Source organism: Trematomus bernacchii, unplaced genomic scaffold (genome assembly GCF_902827165.1).
Source record: "Trematomus bernacchii unplaced genomic scaffold, fTreBer1.1, whole genome shotgun sequence".
Classification (NCBI taxonomy): Eukaryota; Metazoa; Chordata; class Actinopteri; order Perciformes; family Nototheniidae; genus Trematomus; species Trematomus bernacchii.
The window spans coordinates 4,384,011-4,407,141 of record NW_022987698.1 but is presented as its reverse complement, the minus strand read 5'-3'; the positions used below and the strand labels follow the sequence as shown (position 1 = coordinate 4,407,141).

Here is a 23,131-nt window from a genome sequence, read left to right as displayed (position 1 = left end):
CTAATTGATATGCACATTTCTTTCCAGAGAGGTATGCTCCTATCGCTGCACATGTACTTCGATCCTAACAAGTATTACCACACTGAGAGAAGGATCTGAAGAATAATCTCAGTGAGGGTCCTCTCAACATTCAGGGAACATCCCAGTGTGAAATCCCACAGGGTTTATCATACCTGAAAGCTTTGAGGATATTCCCCCATTCTTCCCTGAATATCTTTTCTCTACATTGCATGTTACTACAGCTGATGTGAGGATAGAAGCATCTCCCCACTTCTACCTGTATGGATAACACCTGAATTACACATAAGTCAAACAGGACTGTGTCTGTTTGATGTTCTGTCAAAGCAGCAAACCCAGGAATAGCTCTACTTTTTACTTTGAATTTATTTTCATTGTCAGCCACTGTCTTTGCTTATTTTCTGTGTTGCTAATGTGTTTATCATTGAGTCCTCAATAGTTTTGAAGAGTCTGCTCTGTGCAACCCTGGCCATCTGTTGTGCAATACTTTTTGTTCCCTGACATGAACACACGCCCACGTGTCTGTCATACTTCGCACTTACTAATCAGTTGGAAATAATGAAGAAGTTGACCTGAATAAAGTTAGAAAAATTACATTTTCAATAAAAATAAGTAGTTTGTGTACAGTGTGGAGACATAACTCAAGAAAAGCTATGTTGTTCCTTGTCAGAAGAAGACCTGCAGATAAAACATTTAAGAAATATCCTTTAATCCTAATTAAGTGCTTTGAATTTAATTTAACCACAGCGGATTAGAAAACTGGTAAATATAAAAGCTTTTCTCTTTATTTTATCCACAGGTGTTTGCTGATAGATAGAAAATACAAAATGAAAGCTGTTTCTTCCACTGCCCAGAGGTTCAATTAATCACCCAAGGAAATGTAACACAGAGGAAAATATATGTTTTCTTATCAACACTCTCTACATAAACCAATCACAAATGGATATTATTGGAGACAATTAAACAGCCAAGATGCCTGAACTGCAAACGTGAGAGACTGCACTTTGTTTCATCTAAAATAACATCAATCACAGTTTATTTCGCTATAACTACTATTATACACAATTCAATAGTCACAATCTCGTTGCAAATTGTCACTATGAATAGGCTTACTGATGTGATATAAATTAAATCTCCTATAGCCTAACTTGTTTTGCTGTCTCCTTTGTATTTCCTTTGATCAGTTTGTAGGGATAAATTGGGTTTGGGAGATGTCTTTTCATGTAGGCTTCTATCTGTAGTATTATGTTCCTTAACTTTTGTTGTTGAATGTTTGAAGGTGGATATTTTTTCTGTGTTCTCATAGAATGGCTAACTGTCCCTGGTTCTCCCATTTAGCTCAACATATTATATCATGGCGCCCTCTGTCGATCACTTCGGGGAAACACGTAGAACTACCCGGAAGTAGTAGCCAGTGTTCTTCCATGCAGTGAACATGAGAAAAAGGAAATCAGGGGATTCTTGCTTTCAAAACAAAACAGCTTTTTTTAAACATAGGCTAAATTGTTTTGCCGGATACTTGCACATTGGCGAAGGGTGGTCAAATTAACAAAGAAAGAAAGAAAGGAAGACTATGTTTATATGCATTGATTTTGTATGACCATGTATGATTTTGAGGATTATTTTTGATATTTAGTTTCCAGAAATTGTCTAATTTGTGTCCGATTAAAATTGGGGAGATGATGCTTTTATTCTTTAGGATTTCTGCCGGAAGTGTCGTCACTGTTGTTGCTGCTGAATGAAAATGTTTTCGCCTCGTGTTTGACAGGTTGGTCTGACTCCAGTTTGCAAGTCTAACATAACTAACTGTTAAGCTATTACAACTTTTACCAGCAGCTGCAACAGTTGAACCAGGGTTTTCATCATATAAACACGTATTATAATGCGGCAGCGCTTTAATGTAAAAGCCATGTCTGTGGCTCACGTCTCAAGATTTAAAGTGGTAACAACGTATTAGCTCCTTAAAGCTAACGTTAGCCTGATACATTAACTTGTTTAGTTGATGCTTGTCAAGCAATAACGTTACAGGTTTATTCAATTTGTTCACGCCAGCTAAGCTTACTTACGACTACTTGATTGACAGACAATATTTCTGTATAACACGTTACTCTCTTTCAAATTACTCTTCTCTTCTTGGTCTTGAGTATGAAAGAATATGCAGTGTTAACAGTGTGTGTTTGTGTTTCTCTGTCTCTCTGTTTCCAGGTGTTACACGTGAGCCTCTGAGTTTGGCCCCAGCTGTCATTCATATCTTCCAGTTTATATCTCTGTGTCTAGTGAGGTGCAGCCTATACATCCTCATACAACATGTCCTCCCAGGAAGAAGGGGATGCAGAGCCGGGCTCTTGCACATCCGCCTCTTCCTCCTCTGAAAATGATGCCCCCATTGGGGACGTCATCACTGTCACCATTGGAGCAACAGTGCCTACAGGGTTTGAGCAGACTGCTGCAGAAGAAGTCAAGGAGAAAATTGGGGTTGATGCAATAATCAGCAAAGATCGTGGTCGCATATACTTTCCAATAACGTCTGACAAGCTTTTCCAGGTAGGAAACCTGGAGACAATGCATGTCTTTGTTTGCTGTTAGAGCCCAGTGATGATACCGTATGTTAAACCCCTTTTAAAATGTTCCAGGTGTAAATAGTGTACAGATAACCTCCATCTTAAATGAACATGTCTGTCTTTCCTTCATTGATTCCTTCTCTCCTGTAGGTCCATCTTTTGAAGTCTGTAGACAACCTGTTTGTTGTGGTTGAGGAATATCATGATTACCCCTTCAAAGAATCAAAGGTAACACACGTTATTCTCTTAGCCAATGCATGGATTATCGCCATGGGTACTAAACACTGTGTTCTGTGCAGGAGGAGACATTGCTGGAGCTGCAGGAGCTTGCCTCCAATCTCCCCTGGACTAATGCCTTACAGATTTGGAAACTAAATCGCACCTTCAAAAAGAAAAAAGGCTTCAGGAAAGGTGGAAATGGAACCAAAGTAAAACCTACTAGTAGTGAGGCCACAGATGTCGCATCTGTGGCCTCACTACTAGTAGGTTGTAGTGTGGCTGATGTTGAGCAGCAAGAACTGCCTCCGGCGGGGTCCGCTGCTGAAAGCCAGACGAAGGCAGAGGCCACTGCTAACACGGAGGACAGCACGCCGAACTCAGAGGAGGCAGAACCAAAGACCAAAGTCATCAAGTTCCGTGTGACGTGCAACAGGGCCGGTGTCATACACAGCTTTACCTCCAATGATGCAGCCAGAGACTTTGGTGGGGGCGTGCAAGAATTCTTCCAGTGGAAAGCAGACATGACAAAGTTTGACATAGAGGTAGGCGTGCCTGTTCAGGCTGGACTGACTCAGTGAATAACATCCAAAAAACTGCCTGTTCTGATGCATTTGCAAGGCATAGCATAATATTTAGTCTAAGGAGTAACAAAAGATAAGAACTCTGCTGAGTCACATTTTCCATGAAGATAAGCCGTCCACATTATGTGACATGTTGAAAAATGCTTCATTGTATACAATGACGAAACGGTGCGTCTTTTCCTTGAATTCATTTTAAAGGTCCCATGTCATGGCCATTTCTGCTGATCATAATTCCATTGTTGAGGTATACTAAAATAGATTTATACTGTGCAATTTTCCAAACTCACATTGGTTTCTCATACAGCATCTCTGTAAAGTATGTGTATTCACCGGTATTCACTCTGTCCTAAACGGCTTGTTGGAGCTCCTGCCCCCCCCTCCCTGTGAGCCCAGTGTGCTCCGATTGGTCGGGACGTTGCGAGGCTCGCTGCTCAGTGAGCTGGCTTACTGGTGGGGTTTCCGGCTCGGCGTTACAGCGAGACAGCGCGAAACTCATCCTGAGCACACACAAACACTCACAGCCGAAGTAAAAACAATAAGTGTGGCTTGATATTGAGTAAGAAAAAGGTTTATAACGCTGTGAGCATTTCTCCGCGATCCCAACTCGTCTATTACCAACCAGGGAGCTCTATGCAAGTCAATGGGACTCCCTGTTAGTTGAAAATGTACGCTAAAGGTCCCCCCACTGCGTTTGATAGTGACGGTGTGTGAGGAGCTCCGCGGATTGGTCAATTTTTGTTCCGGGAACCGCATGACGACATGCGGTTCCCGGAAGAAACAAATGGAAAAGGAGAAATCTCCAACGAGGCGTTCTCTCGCTAGTCGCTACAGGGTGTACTTTGAGGGTTTGTGACTGCAGACCATTTACATGCATAAAAACCTTCATAACACACAAGGGGACGGGTAATAACCGGAAAAGCATGACATGGGACCTTTAAAGAACTTCACACGGTGATAACAAATTGTGGCAGTAAACATTTGAAGAAAAGCTTTTAAATCCCTGGTAGCAAACGCCAGGTGTGTTTTTACTTATGACACTAAATTCAGTTGTATTGTATTGTATTCAGGCTGAGCTTATTTAATTTGTGTTGAAATATATTTTTAAAATAATTTGATCATTCAGTACGAGTTTGTTTGGTAGCTGTGTGTTTCAGTTCACCAAAGATAATAGACTAGAATATCTACGTACTAAGAAATAATTCAATCATGTGAAAATTGGTTGTGATGAATTTTCTGACGATCGTTTCAGCTCTCAAGAATATAAAGATGTATTCATGGTCATTGATAATTGCTTTCTAATCATGCACTGTATGTTCCTGCACTGTAGGTGTTACTGAACATACACAATGTAGAGGTGGTGATCGGCATCGCACTCACAGAAGAGAGTCTTCACAGGAGGAACATCAGCCACTTCGGACCCACTACACTGCGCTCTACCTTATGCTATGGCATGCTCAGGTATTTATTCAACTCTGTTTTCACGGCTTTGTTGAACAAGGGATTTATTCGGATATGGTTGGGCTCCTGAATTTCTTTAAAGTTTGTATTGAAATAAGGAATAATTCTAAGTTTCTCGTTGATTCAACAACAGATTAGTCATTAAAAACACTGTCATGATGACACTTGCAATGAGGTGTACTTTGGACAGCTACCAAAGTGACTGATGTAGGAGGAAGAGAGAAAATACTGTCATGCTGCAACCTCATACCAACTGTAACAACAGATTGAATGTATTTTCCTACTCACTCACACAGATAGATACTTGAAGAAGAAGGTGCAAATAACCTAAATAAGTATTCCACAACTTGGTTAAATATAATCTTTCAGAGAGCTATGTCTTGTGCATTTACTAATGCAAAGCAAAGTTTAACACATGACAGAGAGACTAAAATGATCAATACATTAAACTGATAACTTTGTAATGGCATATTTCCAAAAGGCGTTGCTGGGACTGTGGAACAATTCTTCCAGTTAAAAGTAGATAACACTGATATATCCAATAACATCTCCCATGCCAAAAACAACTAATCTGTGTTTAGATAAAAATGCAAGTCACACCTGAGGGTTTAGCAATATTTTCCATGACGACACATATATCTTTTTTAAAACACCGGTTTATCAAAATAGTTTAGTTTGCCTAACACGCAGGGGTGGGGGTCTGTGCACCTTACAAACTGTATGCAAGTATAGTATATCTAAAGATAATTGTTCTTTTATTTTCATTCAGCATTTAGGACATAATAACTATAAGGGCACTTATAATGTTGTTAATGTCAAGAAAAGTTAAAAAAATGTAAATCTGCCTTGTATTTCCAGCAAGTTTATTTGCTCTGTAATTCTGCTGAAAGACTAACAGGGAAGTAATCAAAGGCAATTAAACCGGTACTTCGTGAAACCGAATTATTTAGTTTGGGAATTCCAAAGGGAGCACCCAAACCCATGACTTGGATGAAATTCAAGTGAAGTAACTGATGAATTGAATTCTAATTTCATTTGAATTGATGATTTGTGTAATGTAGAATGACTGGGGCTCTGCTTGGAACTGCTCAGTAATTAAACTTTTTACGAGACGTGTTTATTGTTCCAACACAAAACTGATGGTATAAGGCCTACGTGTAGTTATATCTGCATATCTTTTGTCACTAATGGCGCATTTCCACTACACGGTCGGCCTCGGCCACACTCGGTACGGCTCGGTACGGCTTGGCCGCGTTGGGCCTTAACAGGGCCGACTCACTTCATGCTGCGCTTCCATTACAGTTTAGGAACTGGGGTAGTTACTATAGTAACGCAGTGTAGGCGGAGCCGTGACGTCATCTTCAATGAGAAATCCAGAAACACAACACAGCCGTTAGCTGTGAGCACTCAGAGCTCACAGCTCCTTATATATGTTCAGAAACTCGACAAAAGTTAAACAAGTACACACCACAGACTGCCTGTGTCATGGTGAATACAGTCGCTGCTTTATTTATGTCTGTATAGGCCGTTGTTGTGAGTGTGGACGGTCGGGGCATATACTGCGTTAGCTTAGCCAATCTCCATCTAGAAAAACACGAATTTTAAAAGGTTTTTCGCCTGCCGTCTGTCTGCAGACTTGTCAAAGCATTAATTCATGGTTTTTACTAACCGGTATCAGTATGTTGTTACTTCGGCATCATTTTGAAACGTGTATTACAATTAAATCACGGTCAAATATGTCCATCTTGTTGTAGTTCTAGCCCTCTTGCCAGCGCTCCTCTCTCTAGTTTAGCATACTCAGCCCGACTCAGCCCTGTTTGTTGGCCCCGATAGAACCACAATTTTCTAGGGCCAGAAAAGAGGGGAAAAAGTGGCCCCGCGCCGTGCCGCGCCGGAACGAGGCCTAGTGGAAGCACAACCAAAAAAGGGGACGGCACGACACGGCACGCTTAAAGCGAGCTACGCGCTGCAATGGAAATGCGCCATAAGTGCTAAAATGAAATGAGGGTTTAATATATACAAGCAGTGCATGCAGGATGGTGTCAGTCACGACAAGAACGTAGGGAAGAGAAACAGCACAATTGGTTAATGCTTTATATTGACATGTATATAATGAACCTGTATGATAATCACGTCGCTTCTGTGTTATTTTCACACTTTTCTGTTGATAGGCTGTGTAGTCCTCAGGCGTCTGATATAATCCTGGATCCGATGTGCGGGACAGGAGCTATACCATTGGAGGTAAGTCATATCTTATGTACCTATACTACAATATTGCTTTGATGGAAAAACACGAAGATCAAGTGCAAAACATAAACACAGTATATATATTAAACCCTTTGCAATAACCTCATGATTTCTTAATATTCTACAGTACACAGCATCATTTTACTAGGGGCTTGCACTGAAAAATCCTCACCTCATTGCACTGCTCCACATAATGCTGCTGCTGTCTCCTGATGACATCAAACACATTTCACAAGCAAACTACAGACTTAAAACTTAAAATGTCAAGACAAAAAGTACTGTTTAAAATGGCCTTCTACCTGTATTTCAAAAACTAAATGTAATTATGTTTTTCATCACCAGGGGGCCATTGAATTCAACAAATCTTTCTACATTGCCGGTGACAACAATGACATGGCAGTTACCCGCACAGTCAATAATATATGTCACATCCAGAAACGGAGGGCCGCTAAGGGCAGGTGAGTGTGCACATCTCGACATCTCAGAAGTGGTAGTAATAAGAACAGTTATGTGCATTTGGTGATCTTCATACGGTTCTGATGATGCTTTTCCAATGTAATCCTTCAAAACAGTGCACCTGGAATGCCCATTGACACAGTGCAATGGGATCTGTGCAACTTACCCATGAGGACCGGCTCTGTTGACATCATCATCACCGACATGCCCTTTGGGAAGAGGTACCATAAACACGTGTGCAAGTACATGCTTGATTAAGTAGTATGTAGAAGTGTCGTTGAATGAGTGGATTTCTAGTATCAGGGTTAGAACATTTCAATATATAAATAGTTGTAGTCTTTTCCTGGTTTTAAAGGGTTCATTACCTCTCCAGTGGCTTCAATGTCCCAGTCAAGTCTAATGTTGACCTCTTAATGTCACCTCTTTGTTTTTGCTGGTTAAAAGATTTTTAAACAAAAAAATACTAAATAGTGGATTTATCTTTCACACTATCTGATAAAGTATCTCCTTTGTTTTCTTGAAGAATGGGCTCTAGGAAGAAGAACTGGGACCTGTACCCCTCCTGTCTGAGAGAGATGGCCCGTGTGAGCACCCCGGGGACAGGAAAGGCTGCCTTGTTGACACAGGACAAGAAATGCTTTACCAAGGTAAGCGCATTGCAAATAACAGGATTTCCAGATAAACCACAGGGCAAGTCTTGGCCTGCCTCCGTCTTCCTGATAAGGGATCATATAGCCTTTCATCCTAACCAGACAGTTTGCCGTAACCACTGATTCACACACCTACTTGACATGGAAACAACAACTGCCTCTTCCCCTAACCTCTGATGCTTTGTTATCTGTGGATTGTAAACGTGTTCCTTGTACAGAAGGGCACAATGCACAATTTAAAAAAACACTTAAGAACAATTGTTAATTTTCATCTTCACACGTGTACTGTAATATCAAAGGTTCTGCTTTGTCATTGTCAGGGAGTTAGACCTAGTATAAAAAACACATGTATAGCTCATATGTGACCTGCTCCATCAAAATCAGTCGCATTGACCCGAAGACACATTTTGAGTTGCATACACTGTTGGAAAGAGGAGATTCATAGCTTTCTAATAATATCAGGATTGTTTTTGTACTCCAAATATTAAGCAAAATATGTCACATTATATAATGACTCTCACAGTCATCATTTTGAGAAAAAGGCCTTCAAAGTTTCCTCTTTTCGTGTGTGTGTGTGTGTGTGTGTGTGTGTGTGTGTGTGTGTGTGTGTGTGTGTGTGTGTGTGGTGTGTGTGTGTGTGTGTGTGGTGTGTGGTGTGTGTGTGGTGTGTGTGTGTGTGTGTGTGGGTGTGTGTGTGTGTGTGTGTGTGTGTGTGTGTGTGTGTGGTGTGTGTGTGTGTGTGTGTGTGTGTGTGGTGTGTGTGTGTGTGTGTGTGTGTGTGTGTGTGTGTGTGTGTGTGTGTGTGTGTGTGTGTGTGTGTGTGTGTGTGTGTGTGTGTGTGTGTGTGTGTGTGTGTGTGTGTGTGTGTGTGTGTGTGAAAACACTCACGAGAAACACCGGCTGCTGTGACGTCAAGTTACTCCGTTCTCCGCTTGTATTTATGCCGTTACAAGCTTCAAAGTTGTATTTTTCATCTGATTTGCCGAAACAAGTTTAATATTCTGAAAGCCAAGACTTTGTTTATTTGAAATCAGATGAAAACAAACTGTCACGGATCCTGCCGTGTTATCTATGATTACTATACGCCTTACATTCATAATTTCAGCCGGAGGGGGAGCGGCGCTGCGGAACAGCAGGGTGCGAGTGAGAGCTGTCATCTTCCCTTTACACGCTTCAAACATGTATTTATCGTGTGATTTTGGAAATAAAAGTTTCATATTCTGAAAGCCAAGACTTTGTTTATTTAAAATCAAACAAAACACCGAACCCCGAAAAACTATTGTTTTACCCAAATCCATGTTTATTTTTAAATGAGCCGTTGCGACTTCCGACTGATTTCGATAGAGCGGGTCACATATTAGCAAGGCATATTATCTATAAATTCAATGTGTTTTTTTTTTTATATCTACATTGAAAAAGGACAGTACAGTTCTTAACAAATAGCTTTGTTCCAGTCAATGACATTGCTGTTGACCTTTGTGGTAGGCTATACGGGCTTTCCCAGATGAATCAATTACGTCAAATTGGGTTCTAATGACGTGAAAACAGTGTTTAGTAATTATTTATTTGTTGTCCTGTCATACAATCAATTACTTATAATTATTTGTGTATTACAGTAGGTTTTATAAGACATGATTAATCCAACTTTAAACAATCTAAAATGGTCCTCTACTTAGAGGTATGCATGCAGAATCCAATAAGCCCCCCATGAGTCATGGAAAACTACTTTAAACAGCTGTATTTGTCTAAGTTGGATATCGTGTTTTACACAAAACAACTGTCTCATTTGTTAGTTTGCCCTAACAAGATGAATGTTGTCTCCAGGCTATCTCGAGGATGGGAGGACTGTGGAGGAGGCTGCACACTGTTTGGGTCAATGTCGGGGGTTTACATGCTGCCGTCTACCTCCTCAAGCGGACCACGGGCGTGTTTGGCCAAACTCCGGAGGATGTCTATGAATCACGAGGAACGGTTAAAGCAGAGGGGGAAGAGAAGGGGGATGAGAAGGGGGATAAGGAGGGGGATAAGGAGGGGGATAAGGAGCTCTCCTAATTCACATCCTGCCTTGAAGTTCTGAGTTTACATTTGAGGCCATGTAGGTTCAGCATTATTTATAATTCCTTTACCGATTTTACTTTGTTTCTTAATACAGGTTCTCTTGTTAGTCTTGCCAAGCAGTTTTAGCATATCATTTTTGTATTTCTCCTTTGGTTTGATGCGATAATAAGATCACTGGAGAAAGAAAAGCTATTTTCATGTTCAGCAGCAGTTTAGTGGTCCCCAAACCTTTTGTTTGAGTGAAGCAGTTTATTTGTCATATTGCTGTTCAGAAAGCTGCTAAAAGTTGTTTCACTGCACGCCTCAGACCCGCTGTGTCAACTTTACAGGGACTGCACATTTTCATATTGGTCTGGTTAATAAAGATTCAAACAAAGTTGATGCTTCAAAGTCAATGTAAATATTCATCACATAATACAAGTGGTAAATCTGTGGTACATCTACAATTGTTTGCTTAGTTGAATGTGACCATGTATTATTATTATTTATTTAAATCTTTAATATCTACCTGCAATTCAGCACGTCTACAATCAGGGTGACTTTCCTCTGTTTCTCCATATTTGATATGCCATACTGAGCACACACTAGGTGATAAAACATGAGCTCATATTAAGTTGCAAAGGATAAAGCCCAGCTTGTATGACTCAGGTTTTTTTTACAGTAATAACTTGCGGTGTGAGTGCCGTGAACACTGGCATGCAGGATCTTACTTCCTTAAGCTTTTCAATTAACGATTGCCTAACAAAAGGGATTTTCCCAAACAAGGGGGGGGGGGGGGGGGGGGGGGGGTGCTAGTGACTTATCCGAGCGGCCCACTTCAGTACCGGCCCATCGGGATTCGTCCCGAACGTCCCGATGGCCAGTCCGCCCCTGCCGAGAGGGCTGTGACGTAGCTCTGGCTCATAATAAAGCCATGTGAGAGCAGACGGGACTCCATTGACTCAGAGCAGCGAGGAAGGTAAACACACGAGATGATCTGGACTATTTTTCTGATTTTCCAAGCTGTCCTGCTTTATTTCCTTCTCACACACAGATCGAGGTGAGTTATTGTTTTATTGACTTGTATTGTGGTGCTTTCTTCGTGCTCTAAACACGCTAATGAGAAATGCACCTGTTGACATTGAATCTTACGCGCCCTTGTCAAAAATATTCTCATGTGTTTTTGTTAACTGGTGCAAATGTAAGACTAGTCAGTGTGGTGACATATTTGTCAAACGATGTTGTCTACCACCTGAGTATGCTATTTTTCTCGTGATGTACGCACACGCCAAAACAATTTATTTTGTATTGGTTTGGCTTCTCCATTCAAAGGAATGCAGTTAAACTACTGCAGTGTGAAATATAAGTGTCCCTATTGTGCAGCTTTCCACTTCATTGAACTTTCAATTTCCATTGAGGCAATGACAAATGACGAAAGAATAATTTGTCAAGTCAATTTTACCTATCCCTTTTATTGTTATATTAAGTGATCATGTCATAATAGGCGTGACGTCAAATAAGTGACACAAACTAATGTTGAGGCAGACAACAAAGTAGATGCATGTGTAAAATAACACATCCCTATGTTGGTTATTGTCCAGAGCTGCATGTCACGTTGTGTCTCTCCACCTTTTAAAACTGTCAGTAAGATAAAGAAAGACAATCATCTTCAAAATAGCAAGTTGTTGAAAATACAATAAATCAATGTAACTTTATATTTGTATTTCATTGTCCCTTTAGATCCAAGAGCGATCCTCCTCTAGACAAAGGAGTTATCCCCTGGTTAGGCCATGCACTTGAGTTTGGAAAAGATGCTTCCAAGTTCTTGGACCGAATGAAGCAGAAACATGGTGACATTTTCACAGTGAGTAGAAAAGACCAACAGAGATGATGATCTGATTCATCGATGCCCCCTCTGTAAATATGATGTGAATACATATGATCCCCTAAAGATCTTAATACTTATAAAATAATTCAGCTTAAAAATGCTGCCTCTCCAAATGATACTGTAGATTATTGGTTAGACATTTAAGAATATGTTTATGTTCATGTAACAGCATGTTACGGATAACACCAAACGTTTACATCAGGATACCATGATGTCATGATTTTAAGTTATCCTGAAACAAAATACAGAGTTTTATATTTGAGTTGTACAAGCAAATACTTTAAAAAAAAAAAAAAATTGAATACTGCTCTTCATGAGAAAACTAATTGGTTTGCTTCAAAACTTTAAGAAATAACATACATTACAACACTAATCACAACAAAAAGTGCTAGGAGAATTTATAATGTTACAGAAATGCATGAAAAAAGAATTCTAGCTGCATTTTCTTCTTGCATTTTAATGTTCTCCACTGATGATGTGCAGGTGCGTGCTGCTGGACGTTATGTGACGGTGCTGCTGGATCCTCACTCGTACGACACGGTCATCAATGACTCGGACTCCCTGGACTTCACTCGCTATGCACAGGTGCTCATGGAGAGGATCTTCAACCTGCGGCTCCCTCATCATCAGCCGTCTAATGTTTCAGCCATGATGAAAAAGTAAGTCCTCATTAGTATGAACTCCAAACTGAAAGCTTGTACTGTCTATTTTCATTTTCATTTCTTATATAAACAGAGAAGCGAAATTTGTTTGTGGAAATCTACCACTCGAATCTTATGAATAGCATCACTGTGGATATTTCTGAAAACTCCCTTACTATTTTGGGAAATCCATTTTTAGGTCTTCTTGTTTCATTATTGCTCAGGCATCTATTGTATTGAGATACTGGCAGACATCAAAATAAAAACAAAGCAATCTTTATAATGTTAAGGTTTAAAAGATTGACCAATGGGCACACTGCTTTCTGGAAGCTCAGTCTGAGTGATAAGTTATGTGTCCTGCCGACCCCTCCTTTCTTTGTTCATCATGTTAACAATTTCCCAAATGTGCTAAAAATAAAACTCGGAGCCTTTTCATTACCTCCGGGAAAATATGAAACCTAAGTCAATTGGCTAGGAAGTCAGGTCACCACATCAATGTGACAGGATTTATAGGATTTCCCCTCAATGGAATGCCATGTATTTACTTTGTCATCTCAACCTTTTTGTGTCCACAGGCACTTCATGGGAGTGAATTTGGCCGCACTGAACAGCACCATGAGCAGACACCTGCAGGCCTCGCTGAAAACTGAGATGCCTCAGAACCAGAAAGACTGGAAAGAGCAGGGACTATTCAACCTCTCCTACAGCCTACTTTTCAAGTAAGTGTGCCCCTGTCTCGCCCACACACACTCTTGACTATGTTAAAAGAAGCATTTACGTCAAAATGTTCCACTAAACAGTTTACACAGCCGTCAGTCCTGCGGTTCTCTGCTTGTAAACACAGCAAGAAAAATGTAGGATGATTACCATGACACAAATGTTTGAGTTCACCTTTCCGGTTGAGTATTTTAGGAGACAGGATGTGAACATAAACGTAGCTGCCCTTCATGTTAAGAAGTATACTTAGTAAACAAAGGAGAGAGTATCAGGAATGTAAAACACTATAAGGTAGTAATGTAACCCTTGACACATACACTCTGAGGAGAAGCTTCACCTTGTGTTGGCCAATGGAAAGATACCAGTTGAAAGGGGATCTCTTGTGTCAAATGAAATACCTGCGTGGGCTGGTTATCTTTCTGTCAAGGCAAAACAATGTCTGCATTCATCCATAGAGTACCACACATTCTCACACTTTTTATGTCTCCTTTCTCTGCAGGGCGGGGTACCTGTCGCTGTTCGGAGGGGAACAGAACAACAACGGCACCGATCCCTCCAGCGTCTATGAGGAGTACAAGAAGTTTGATGGCCTCTTGACTAAAATGGCGAGAGGCACACTGAAGCCAGGTAGTGATGCTGAACTCACTGTGCCTACAGATATCCTTCGGGGGTATCAGAAGCTCTTAGTCAGGAAGGCTGCAGTGACAGAAGTCTGTTAGTTACGATGCACCTCAAACTCCATGACTCAGGAGAAGACGTAACTTGTGTTTACACTGTTAACATTGGTCGCTAACATGGATTGACATCATCGATAGATATAAGCTCATTTCTATTTTGCAGTTGTCATGGCAAGTTTCCCTCACTCAGTTGCTTACGTAATGTCTGGTAGCTTTGTTTTTATTTTGAAGACTTTTACGATTCCCAATGTATCATCACAGACCTGATACAACTCGTACCAGCTTCTCACTGCATACACCGTATTCCCCCGAGCTCTTTGAAGAAAGGTCTTTCCTTGCGTGCTGTATCATTGTTTAGATTTGCTTTTGTTCTGTATTACACATGAAAGTTGGCCAATTGCAATACTATTGCTCTCCAGTCGAGCCTGTCCAGCCTCGGTATCTGTACGATCTGTTTATATATCAGGCCTTTCATTCAGATTAGGCTCCACTGCTTATGTTTAGCCTGACTCACTCCCTCACTGACGCTGTGATGGTTATCTGTTTTCAGAGGAGAAGAGGACAGCCCAGAGTGTGCGGCAGAGACTGTGCGGGCTCCTGGCTCCAGCAGGTCTGACTCAGGACTCGGGGGCCAGCCCCTGGCTCCACGCCTACAGGAGGCTCCTGCAGGAGGATGGGGCCGACGAGGAGACGCAGAGGAAAGCTGTGCTGATGCAGCTGTGGGCCACACAGGTGAGCAAGACGTTGAAAGACATATTCAGAATGTGCAAAGCGAGAATTTCAGTTGGTGATCACCTCCTGAGATTAGAGAGGCTGTCTGTCGGTTGAACTTGATGACACTCAGTCTCTGTGGTGGGAAAGTATCCAAGAACGTTTATTAAGAAGTACTGCACTTAAGTACAGGTTTGAGATACTTTACATGAGTTTTTCCAATATTCTGATACTTAATCGTTCTATTCCACGACATTTCAGAGGGAAATAATATACTTTTTACTTAGCTACTTTTAGATAACTGCCTTTACATAGTTATTGCAGCTGGAAATGAGATCTTAAATACAATATGATAAGCTTTTGAAATACAACACATTTTAAAAGATTAAACCAATGGTTCCTGACTTTTTTAGCATGGCCTCTAACAAAAACTTCAGAGGTAAAATTATCCAATACTTCACAAATAACACAAAATTAAGTATATTAGAAATGTGTATAATTAACATAATAATTAGTTAATTTTTCATGACTTATTTCATGCCTCCTCACATTCATTATTTATGCTGGATTAAACTACCTAAACAGAACCAGCTACTCCACCAACATCAACAGTTACATATTATGTATTTGCCTCAGGATTCATAATCCTTTATTTAATTAGGGTTTTTAATAGAGGACTTTTAATTGTAGTGGAGTACTTTTATTGTCTGATTCTGGTATGAACTACTTCCTCTACCACTGTGCAGTACTCTTATCTAACACATGAGTGTGCTGTTCACTTCTGCTTTCACAGCAGTCTGCCTTTAAATCGGAAAGCCGTGCAAGTGTTTAACAAATATAAGAGATGACTGTGATGGAGCACAGTGTTTTTACACCAAATGAACAGACATGGTAACTTGATTGATTCTCTCATTGATTACAGAACAAAGTTAAACATGTTTCTCCTTCAAAAAATGTAAATGTCAGAAATCTCTTCACTTGGTTTGTAGGATGTTGAAAGGTCAGCTAGTATGCACTTACTTCCTTCTCTTCCAATGTTAAAGGGACATTTTATTTCTACTCTAACAAAACAAGTAGGTTATTGGTTGTATTGGTTTTAGTCTTGAATGGATTTGAACTGATTCTCACTCACGTAAAACTGGACTTGCTATTGACTCACAGTGTTGCCTACAGCCTGCTGGAGAAGTTTATTGCAATAAGATGGCAACTTCAACATTTGCGTTCCCCTTCAGACTGCTTACTCATCCTCTTTATGCACCATTTGATTACAAGCTTTGAATCATGACGTTAGGTTGTCTCTGAGTCACATTCTTAGTTTCCCACAAAACCTTTGAGAGAAGTTAACAAATATATCTCATGAAATACAGAGACCTTGTTGGACAGTTATTATGGTTATGACACACAATATTGTCATGTCAGTCATATATGGTGTTATTTACAGTGAAATATCTCTGTCTATAAGGAAGCTTTCACACACACAGGTCTGTGATACATCTGCCAAAAGTTTGGATAATGTCCTTGTGACAAATCTTTTAATGGATACCGAAGTTCTATGATCAGTTGTGTTTATGTATTTGAGTACGCATTAACACACCTAATCGTGTATTTGCAATGACTTAAGAGGCAATTTTGTGGTCATTTATACACAGTATTAAATTAACATAATGTGAACTATTGTATGTGTCTTCTCTTGGCAGTCAGCGCCACAGTAAGCTGTAAAACTAAATAGCTTCATAGCTTGTCCTGCCCTTGGATGCAGGCAGATGGCGGGGGACCTCCGGTTTCCAAGCGCTTTCCTTATTTAGTAAACCATTACCAGGCTGAGCTTTGCCAGAAGTGAAACTATCCAGAGCACGGCTCCTCTCATACCTCACAGATGAAAGGAAGCTGTTGCCTTTTTATCCAGTCAGCAGCAGAGCCCAATAGTCATTAAGCTTTTTATTTTTTGTTGAACCAGACTTTTATTGAAATGTGTGCTTCATTACAACTCTAACAAACAATAGCCATGAGCACTAGGGATGTGATGTTCTTATTTGCTATTAGCAAACAACCACCTGCGCTGTCACTATGCAACGCCCGAGTGAAACTAAAAACCCTATCATTGTCATCATGTGAGTCTTTGTTTGTTTTCAGGGCAATGTTGGTCCGGCTGCATTTTGGCTGTTGGGCTACTTATTGACAAACCCTGAAGCTCTGACAGCGGTGAAGAACGAGTTCAGCGCTATCTCAACGATGGAGACCTCAGAGACCTCATTACCGGACAGACCTGTGAACACCCCTGTGTTTGGTGAGGGCTTAGTGTAAACACAAAGAAAAACATTTGTTGGGAGTAGCTTGCTCCTTTTCGTCAGGTAGTCTGGAATCACATTTGAAAGATTAATGGATTTATACACATCATGTCGATGTATAGGGCAACAACAATAAGATAATATTGCAGCTAAGAAAAGTAGATTATGGTGAACAGAAAAAAGTCAAATGGATAAATAAAGCCTAATTCATAAGTAGAGAAATATTGCAAATGAAACCTCTGCTCTTTTGTTATTAACAACATTTCTTTCTGCCTCTTACAGATAGCGCCTTAGAAGAAACCCTTCGACTCACTGCTGCCCCCTTCATCACCAGAGAGGTAGTGCAGGAAAAAACCCTCAACATGGCTGATGGCCAACAGTACCTGCTAAGGAAAGGAGACCGGGTGTGTTTGTTCCCCTTCAACAGCCCTCAGAAGGACCCAGAGATTCACCACGAGCCACAGGTTGGTTGTCCTATCTTGTTAAAGTAACATATTGCCTGTGTCCAACCTCCTCGCTCTATCCAAAGCGTACTGTGCTGCCAACAGGAACAGCAGTAATTGTCTTGACTAGTTGGAGGCAGAGCTAAGTGTAATTAGTGTAGTGGTTTATGTAAGGTGGAATCAACGCCTACACAACGCTGACCCTGCCCGGGGGGGGGTCAAACCAGAGCTGTGGCCCTTTTGAGGGGTTAGCTAAGCACGGGAACAGAAACACAGCTAATAGGCGTGGGAAGGACATTGCAGGCTACACTAACACTAATCATTGACGCACTGTCCAGCAGAAATGAAACAAACCAGAAACTAGGACCTAGCTAAAACTACAGTATCTAGCTAACTCTGATCTAACTGAATACAATCTGCTCTTTCTAACTGGTTGCATCTCTAAATGTGTTTCCTTTCCAGAAATATAAGTACGATCGCTTCCTGAATAAAGATGGCTCCGTGAAGAGAGATTTTTATAAAGGAGGGAGAAGGCTAAAATATTACACCATGCCATGGGGCGCAGGGGCCAATGGCTGCGTGGGAAAGAAGTTTGCCATCAACACCATCAGACAGTGAGTGTCCTATAAGTCACCATGTTACTTTACGATCAATTAAGACCTCAAAAATGTTTCACATTGGATGAGTTTGTTGCCTTCAATGTCATCTTGAAAGTCCTAATTTCATGTTTTACTCTTCAGGTTTGTTTACATGGTGTTGACGAACTACGATTTGGAGCTCTCTGACCCAAATTCTCAGATACCGGAGGTAAATGCCAGTCGTTATGGATTTGGGATGCTTCAACCAGAAAGAGACTTGCTTGTCCGATACAGACCTAGAAATACACACTAGGAATATAAAAGCAATCAAATGTGAAAGCACATTTCAACAAATGCACATTGTTTATAGTGTCAATATTCCCCTTTGTACTTTTGTATCTTTTATTTATATAATATAGTATATAATTATTTTTGTTATTTATCAATAAATGTAAATAATGCATTGTGTACCATATTGTGTTGTCAAATTTCTATGAGTTTTTGGGTAAAATGATTGCCGAGTCCATCACAATCATATACATGTTTGTGCCTTATCCCACATTACTATTTTCTGGTAAGACTATTAATAAGACGTTGAAATCTGTCTTCATAAGGTATGTTTTTAAGGAGCTGTGGGAAGTGTTGCTTGGGAGCAAAGACTACAAGCGTAGTGTGGGACGGCCTGTACTGTAAACAGAGCCGGCCACACATCTGTCACACTTACACATGCTCTCTGTTTGCAGAGTGAGGCTTAGTGGAAACTTTAGATTTATATGTTGTTTGGAAAGCAACTGATTTCTTAGCAGGAGCAGATCCACCGTGGACACAGATAGTAAGGTGCAGAGGAACAACAAACAACATGCACTTACTCTGCTCAGAGATACAAGTACATCACGTTGACCCTGGAAAACACAAACTTTACAAAGTTAGGGCTCGAACATTCACAAAATCAATCCCTTTAGGCCCAAGAAAGTGGTGTTTCCTAAGTGTTGAATCATTCTGTAGGAACTAATGGCTACATTTTCCTCTGAGCCTGACTGTATGCCAGTCTGCGGAGACCGATTCTGCTGTTATTGAATTTTTCACCACTCACTTTCCAGTTTAGAAAGCATTAGCAGGTGACTGTCCAGGGAGGGCTACGATAACTAAGATGTTCCTGGGAGGCCTTACAGTATGTCTGCCTCCTAATAGTAGGCTGAAAGTTTGTCCCTTATTCCCATAGGGATATAACGTGTGCTTAATGTCCTTACGTGGAGGTCACGTACACTGACTGTGTTAATACTGTAATTGGTTGTCTGTTATTGTCTAATCTTAATTTGATCGTGTCTTCTTATAATGTTTATTTTTATTATGTATATTATTTTCTTACTATTTTATATGTTGCTTTCCCCCTACTATGGGAATAACAAAAACATGCTAAATCCTGGTGAATTACATCCCTCCTTATTTAATATAAGGATATGTTGTTTGTGCACTTTCCTTGTTAAAATAAAGAATCATAGCATAACTTAGAAACGTTCAACTTTTTACATGTAACATTCCTTAGAAGGGTTTGTTTCAGTTGTGTCCCAGGCTGTGGGTTCCTGTAACACTGTTAGCACTGCTGCACAGAAACAGCATACAGTATAGCTCTCTGAGCAGAGGCTCGCTGGCTCTGTGAGGGTTAAACTCTCAGGCTGCAGCCGCTGGAGGAGCCGGAGTGAATCAGCCCCCTGCAGGATGCCGACCACAGTCACAGCCGCCGGCAGCACTCAGTCACAGCGGAGCGGCCAGAGTGCTCCCGGCTGCTCTCTGAACAGAACTTGTTGATTCGCCACAGTAGGGGATGGTCAGGGAGGACGGAGACATTTGTGTAAAACAATTATATTTTTCAACATGTCGCCACATAGCTCATGATGCCTCCACCAGCTCCCAGCAGAGCACCGGAGACCTGCGCGGACAATACACGTTTTTACTGGTTTACTCTTGAAATGTTGCTGATATCCGTCCATGTGGTGATTCAGGATGAAAATGAGACACGTATGTATCTTATTCTTTTGTTGTGTTCATGTCAGATTTCATATACTATCGCGTTTTATAGCCCACTTGGTTTCACTTTGTGCTCTCTCCCTATGTGGCGTAGCTGACCATCATATCAATATGCACTAATTTACCTGCCAGATTTCGTAGGTATAAATTACATTTCCCCAAAACACAGTGGTGTTGCATAACTCAGATATGAACAGAATAGTTATTATGGCATGTTTGCCTCAACCAATGTACGTTATAAATTGTTATAATTGTTTGTCCTTTAACACTCAACCTGGGCAAACTGCACCACTTGCAAGGATAGACATCAGACTGGATGTGTTACGGGCTTTAAATCAAAGCCCGTAACTGATCATAGTCTTAATATCCCTCCTGAGAACAGTTCACGTGCTGTTCGCTGTCCCACCCGAGCTGAGGCGTTTCAGCACCGCGGGCAGCGACGGACCGGCAGCGGGCTGCTGAGTGACGTACCGGCCTTTCAGCACCGGACAGCGCTCACGAGTGAAGTCCAGTTTATCATTGGCCCGGCTCTCCACCCTTGTCAGCAAGAAAAGCGGCTGTGTCTCTTAAAGCAGATTCAAATATCTATTTGGTTCTCTGATGAGTGGATAAACCACCTGACATTGCTACTGTAGGACACTGCCTGCTTAACTGTGCCTACAATATTTCTTTATTTTATTTTATTACAGTCACAAGGAGAATTGAGGAGGGACCCTGATGCGGTCATCTACAGGACCATGTCTTCTTAAACTGCCGGACTCTATCTGACAGTCTTTTCAAGTGACCGAGGAACTTGAGTGAAGATGAACAAAGAGGGGTCTCACTCGCAGTCCTCGCTGCCGGATGCCATGGACATCATCCGCAGCAAGACCCTGGCCCGCCGGGTGAGACTCAACGTCGGGGGTCTCCTCCATGAAGTCCTGTGGAGGACACTGGACAGGCTGCCCCGCACGAGACTGGGCAAACTGAGAGACTGCAACACCCACGACGGCATGATGGAGATATGTGACGACTACAGCATGGAGAACAACGAGTACTTTTTCGACAGACACCCCGGTGCCTTCACCTCCATTCTGAACTTCTACCGCACCGGGAAGTTGCACATGATGGAGGAGATGTGCGCCCTGTCCTTCAGCCAAGAGCTGGACTTCTGGGGCATCGACGAGATCTACCTGGAGTCCTGCTGCCAGGCCAGGTACCACCAGAAAAAGGAGCAGATGAACGAAGAGCTGAAAAGAGAAGCCGAGAGCTTGAGAGAAAGGGTCGGAGAGGAGTTTACAACCACATGCTGTTCCGAAACGAGGCAGAAGCTGTGGGACCTCATGGAGAAGCCCAGCTCTTCATTAGCTGCTAAGGTAATGTGCAGCACAGCCACACAAGCAGGGCAGATACAGTGAAAGTAGTGAGTAACCTGAGAGAGGGCAACATTGGCATTCAACCAACAGGCCTATGTTACTTAACAGTTTAAACCAGGGTTTTCAGAACTGAAGGGAGGGTTGTTATGCTGAGTTTGGTGCTATATATAAAATAATAAAAGTTGTTTTAAGAAATGAGTTTAATATCTGGAGGCTTTTTGAAATAGCTTGATCTGATGTGCTGACCCAGTGCTTTTAATCTGTCACTTTTGAGTACAGGAGGGAGAGCATAAGAATGATGTTGTGCTCAGAGGTAAAGTTCAATGTGACATCCATAATCTTAATTAGTTGTGAGAACAAAAGACTAGGCTGCTGTTTTTTCTGGCAAGTCAATTTCAACCCTTTTTTGTTGGTGATAAGATGACAGTCTTTTTTTGTCCCCCTTAATTGGTTTTAGTCAGATAATTGTTCCTGAGCAAGGATCGTCTCTTGGGGGTTATTATCGAATGCTTGTTTGTTTTGTCATTGGCAACACCAGAGGATGTGAAGAATGACACTTATTGTTAGTGTTTAATCCATATACCGACTGCAGGCAACTATACCACACAGAATATATATTTTTAGACCATCACATGACAACCCTCCCTTCAGCAGTCACCCCCTATTGTCTTCATTAGCCACCCCTGCCTTATTTCCAGTCCAGCCTTCAATCATCCGGCTCATTAACAGACTCACTCCAGGGACAAGTGCGCTTCACCTCGCTGGATCAATGGATGATGTCATGCTAACAGCATTTTAAAGTGGACTGACTAAAAGAAGTGATTGGGTCCAAATTCAATTAAAAATGTCAAATAATAAATAAATAAATAATAATTGCATTTGGCCAACTATTTGGGGAATATTCACATTAAGAGATTTTGACCTTTGCAGTCACTCTATATTTACCAGAGAGAATGAAAAAGGAAAGTTAAAATAATGATGTGCTACGCTTCCAGTTAGCATGTCAATTTGTAAGCAGAGAAATGTGCAAGATACCATGATCAAATCATTACTTCAAACACCTCCTTGAACAGGGGCTCCTGCATCATTTACTCAGCTGATCCATTGGAAAGAACCGGCTCAATCTTTGACCTTGAAATGCCAAAGCTCTTTATTAATTTTCTACAGCAACAGCAGGTCTCTTGGTATTCATGCCAAGGAACTCTCTCTGTGTAATAATCGCTGATATGAAGGTCTTCTCTAAGTTTGCGTGGTACCCTTTTCCTCCAGCTAGAAACCTACTTCAGTTTGATACAATAGCTCTGCAATGTTCAGCCTGCCGCAGACAGCCACTGCCCTTTGACGATTAAAACTAAGTCATTTTAACTTTAGAGAGAAAACAAACTAAAGGTCCCAACTATAGGAACGCCAAAGGGGTTTTGATATTATTGGTCATTGTTTTTTATATAACAAGTCAGTCATGTGCCAATTTTGATCAAAGTTTGTTTAATTCGTTATAACCAGTGAAATAAAACAAACTCCAAATGAAAGTGACAGTGGGGTTATTTAAAGGTTTATTCTGGGTCCTTTCCAGTGTTT

General features: G+C 41.1%; 3 protein-coding genes across 3 annotated transcripts in view; all 3 read left to right on the top strand.

The window, feature by feature from the left end:
• Positions 1-1,681: 1,681 nt before the first annotated feature.
• thumpd3 (THUMP domain containing 3) lies at positions 1,682-10,624 on the top strand. Its single transcript, XM_034138747.1, has 10 exons — positions 1,682-1,786; positions 2,224-2,562; positions 2,730-2,807; positions 2,879-3,340; positions 4,707-4,837; positions 7,009-7,078; positions 7,427-7,542; positions 7,657-7,761; positions 8,064-8,187; positions 10,015-10,624. The coding sequence occupies exons 2-10, from the start codon at positions 2,326-2,328 to the stop codon at positions 10,240-10,242; spliced, it is 1,551 nt and encodes a 516-aa protein (XP_033994638.1). The 5' UTR covers positions 1,682-1,786; positions 2,224-2,325; the 3' UTR covers positions 10,243-10,624.
• A 470-nt stretch (positions 10,625-11,094) lies between these two features.
• LOC117489959 (prostacyclin synthase-like) lies at positions 11,095-19,574 on the top strand. The gene is made up of 10 exons (XM_034139558.1): positions 11,095-11,287; positions 11,968-12,091; positions 12,599-12,774; positions 13,332-13,475; positions 13,973-14,100; positions 14,701-14,882; positions 16,995-17,148; positions 17,432-17,613; positions 18,055-18,206; positions 18,333-19,574. Exons 1-10 carry the CDS (start codon positions 11,220-11,222, stop codon positions 18,481-18,483), a joined length of 1,461 nt encoding a protein of 486 aa, XP_033995449.1. The 5' UTR covers positions 11,095-11,219; the 3' UTR covers positions 18,484-19,574.
• Positions 19,575-19,904: 330 nt separating this feature from the next.
• The window catches only part of LOC117489367 (potassium voltage-gated channel subfamily B member 1-like), a 29,918-nt gene continuing 26,691 nt past the window's right edge, over positions 19,905-23,131 (top strand). Inside the window, exons 1-2 of the mRNA XM_034138584.1 lie at positions 19,905-20,189; positions 20,888-21,553. Coding sequence (XP_033994475.1) covers positions 21,002-21,553 — 552 coding nt within the window. The 5' untranslated portion in view covers positions 19,905-20,189; positions 20,888-21,001. The remainder of the gene's footprint in view (positions 20,190-20,887; positions 21,554-23,131) is intronic.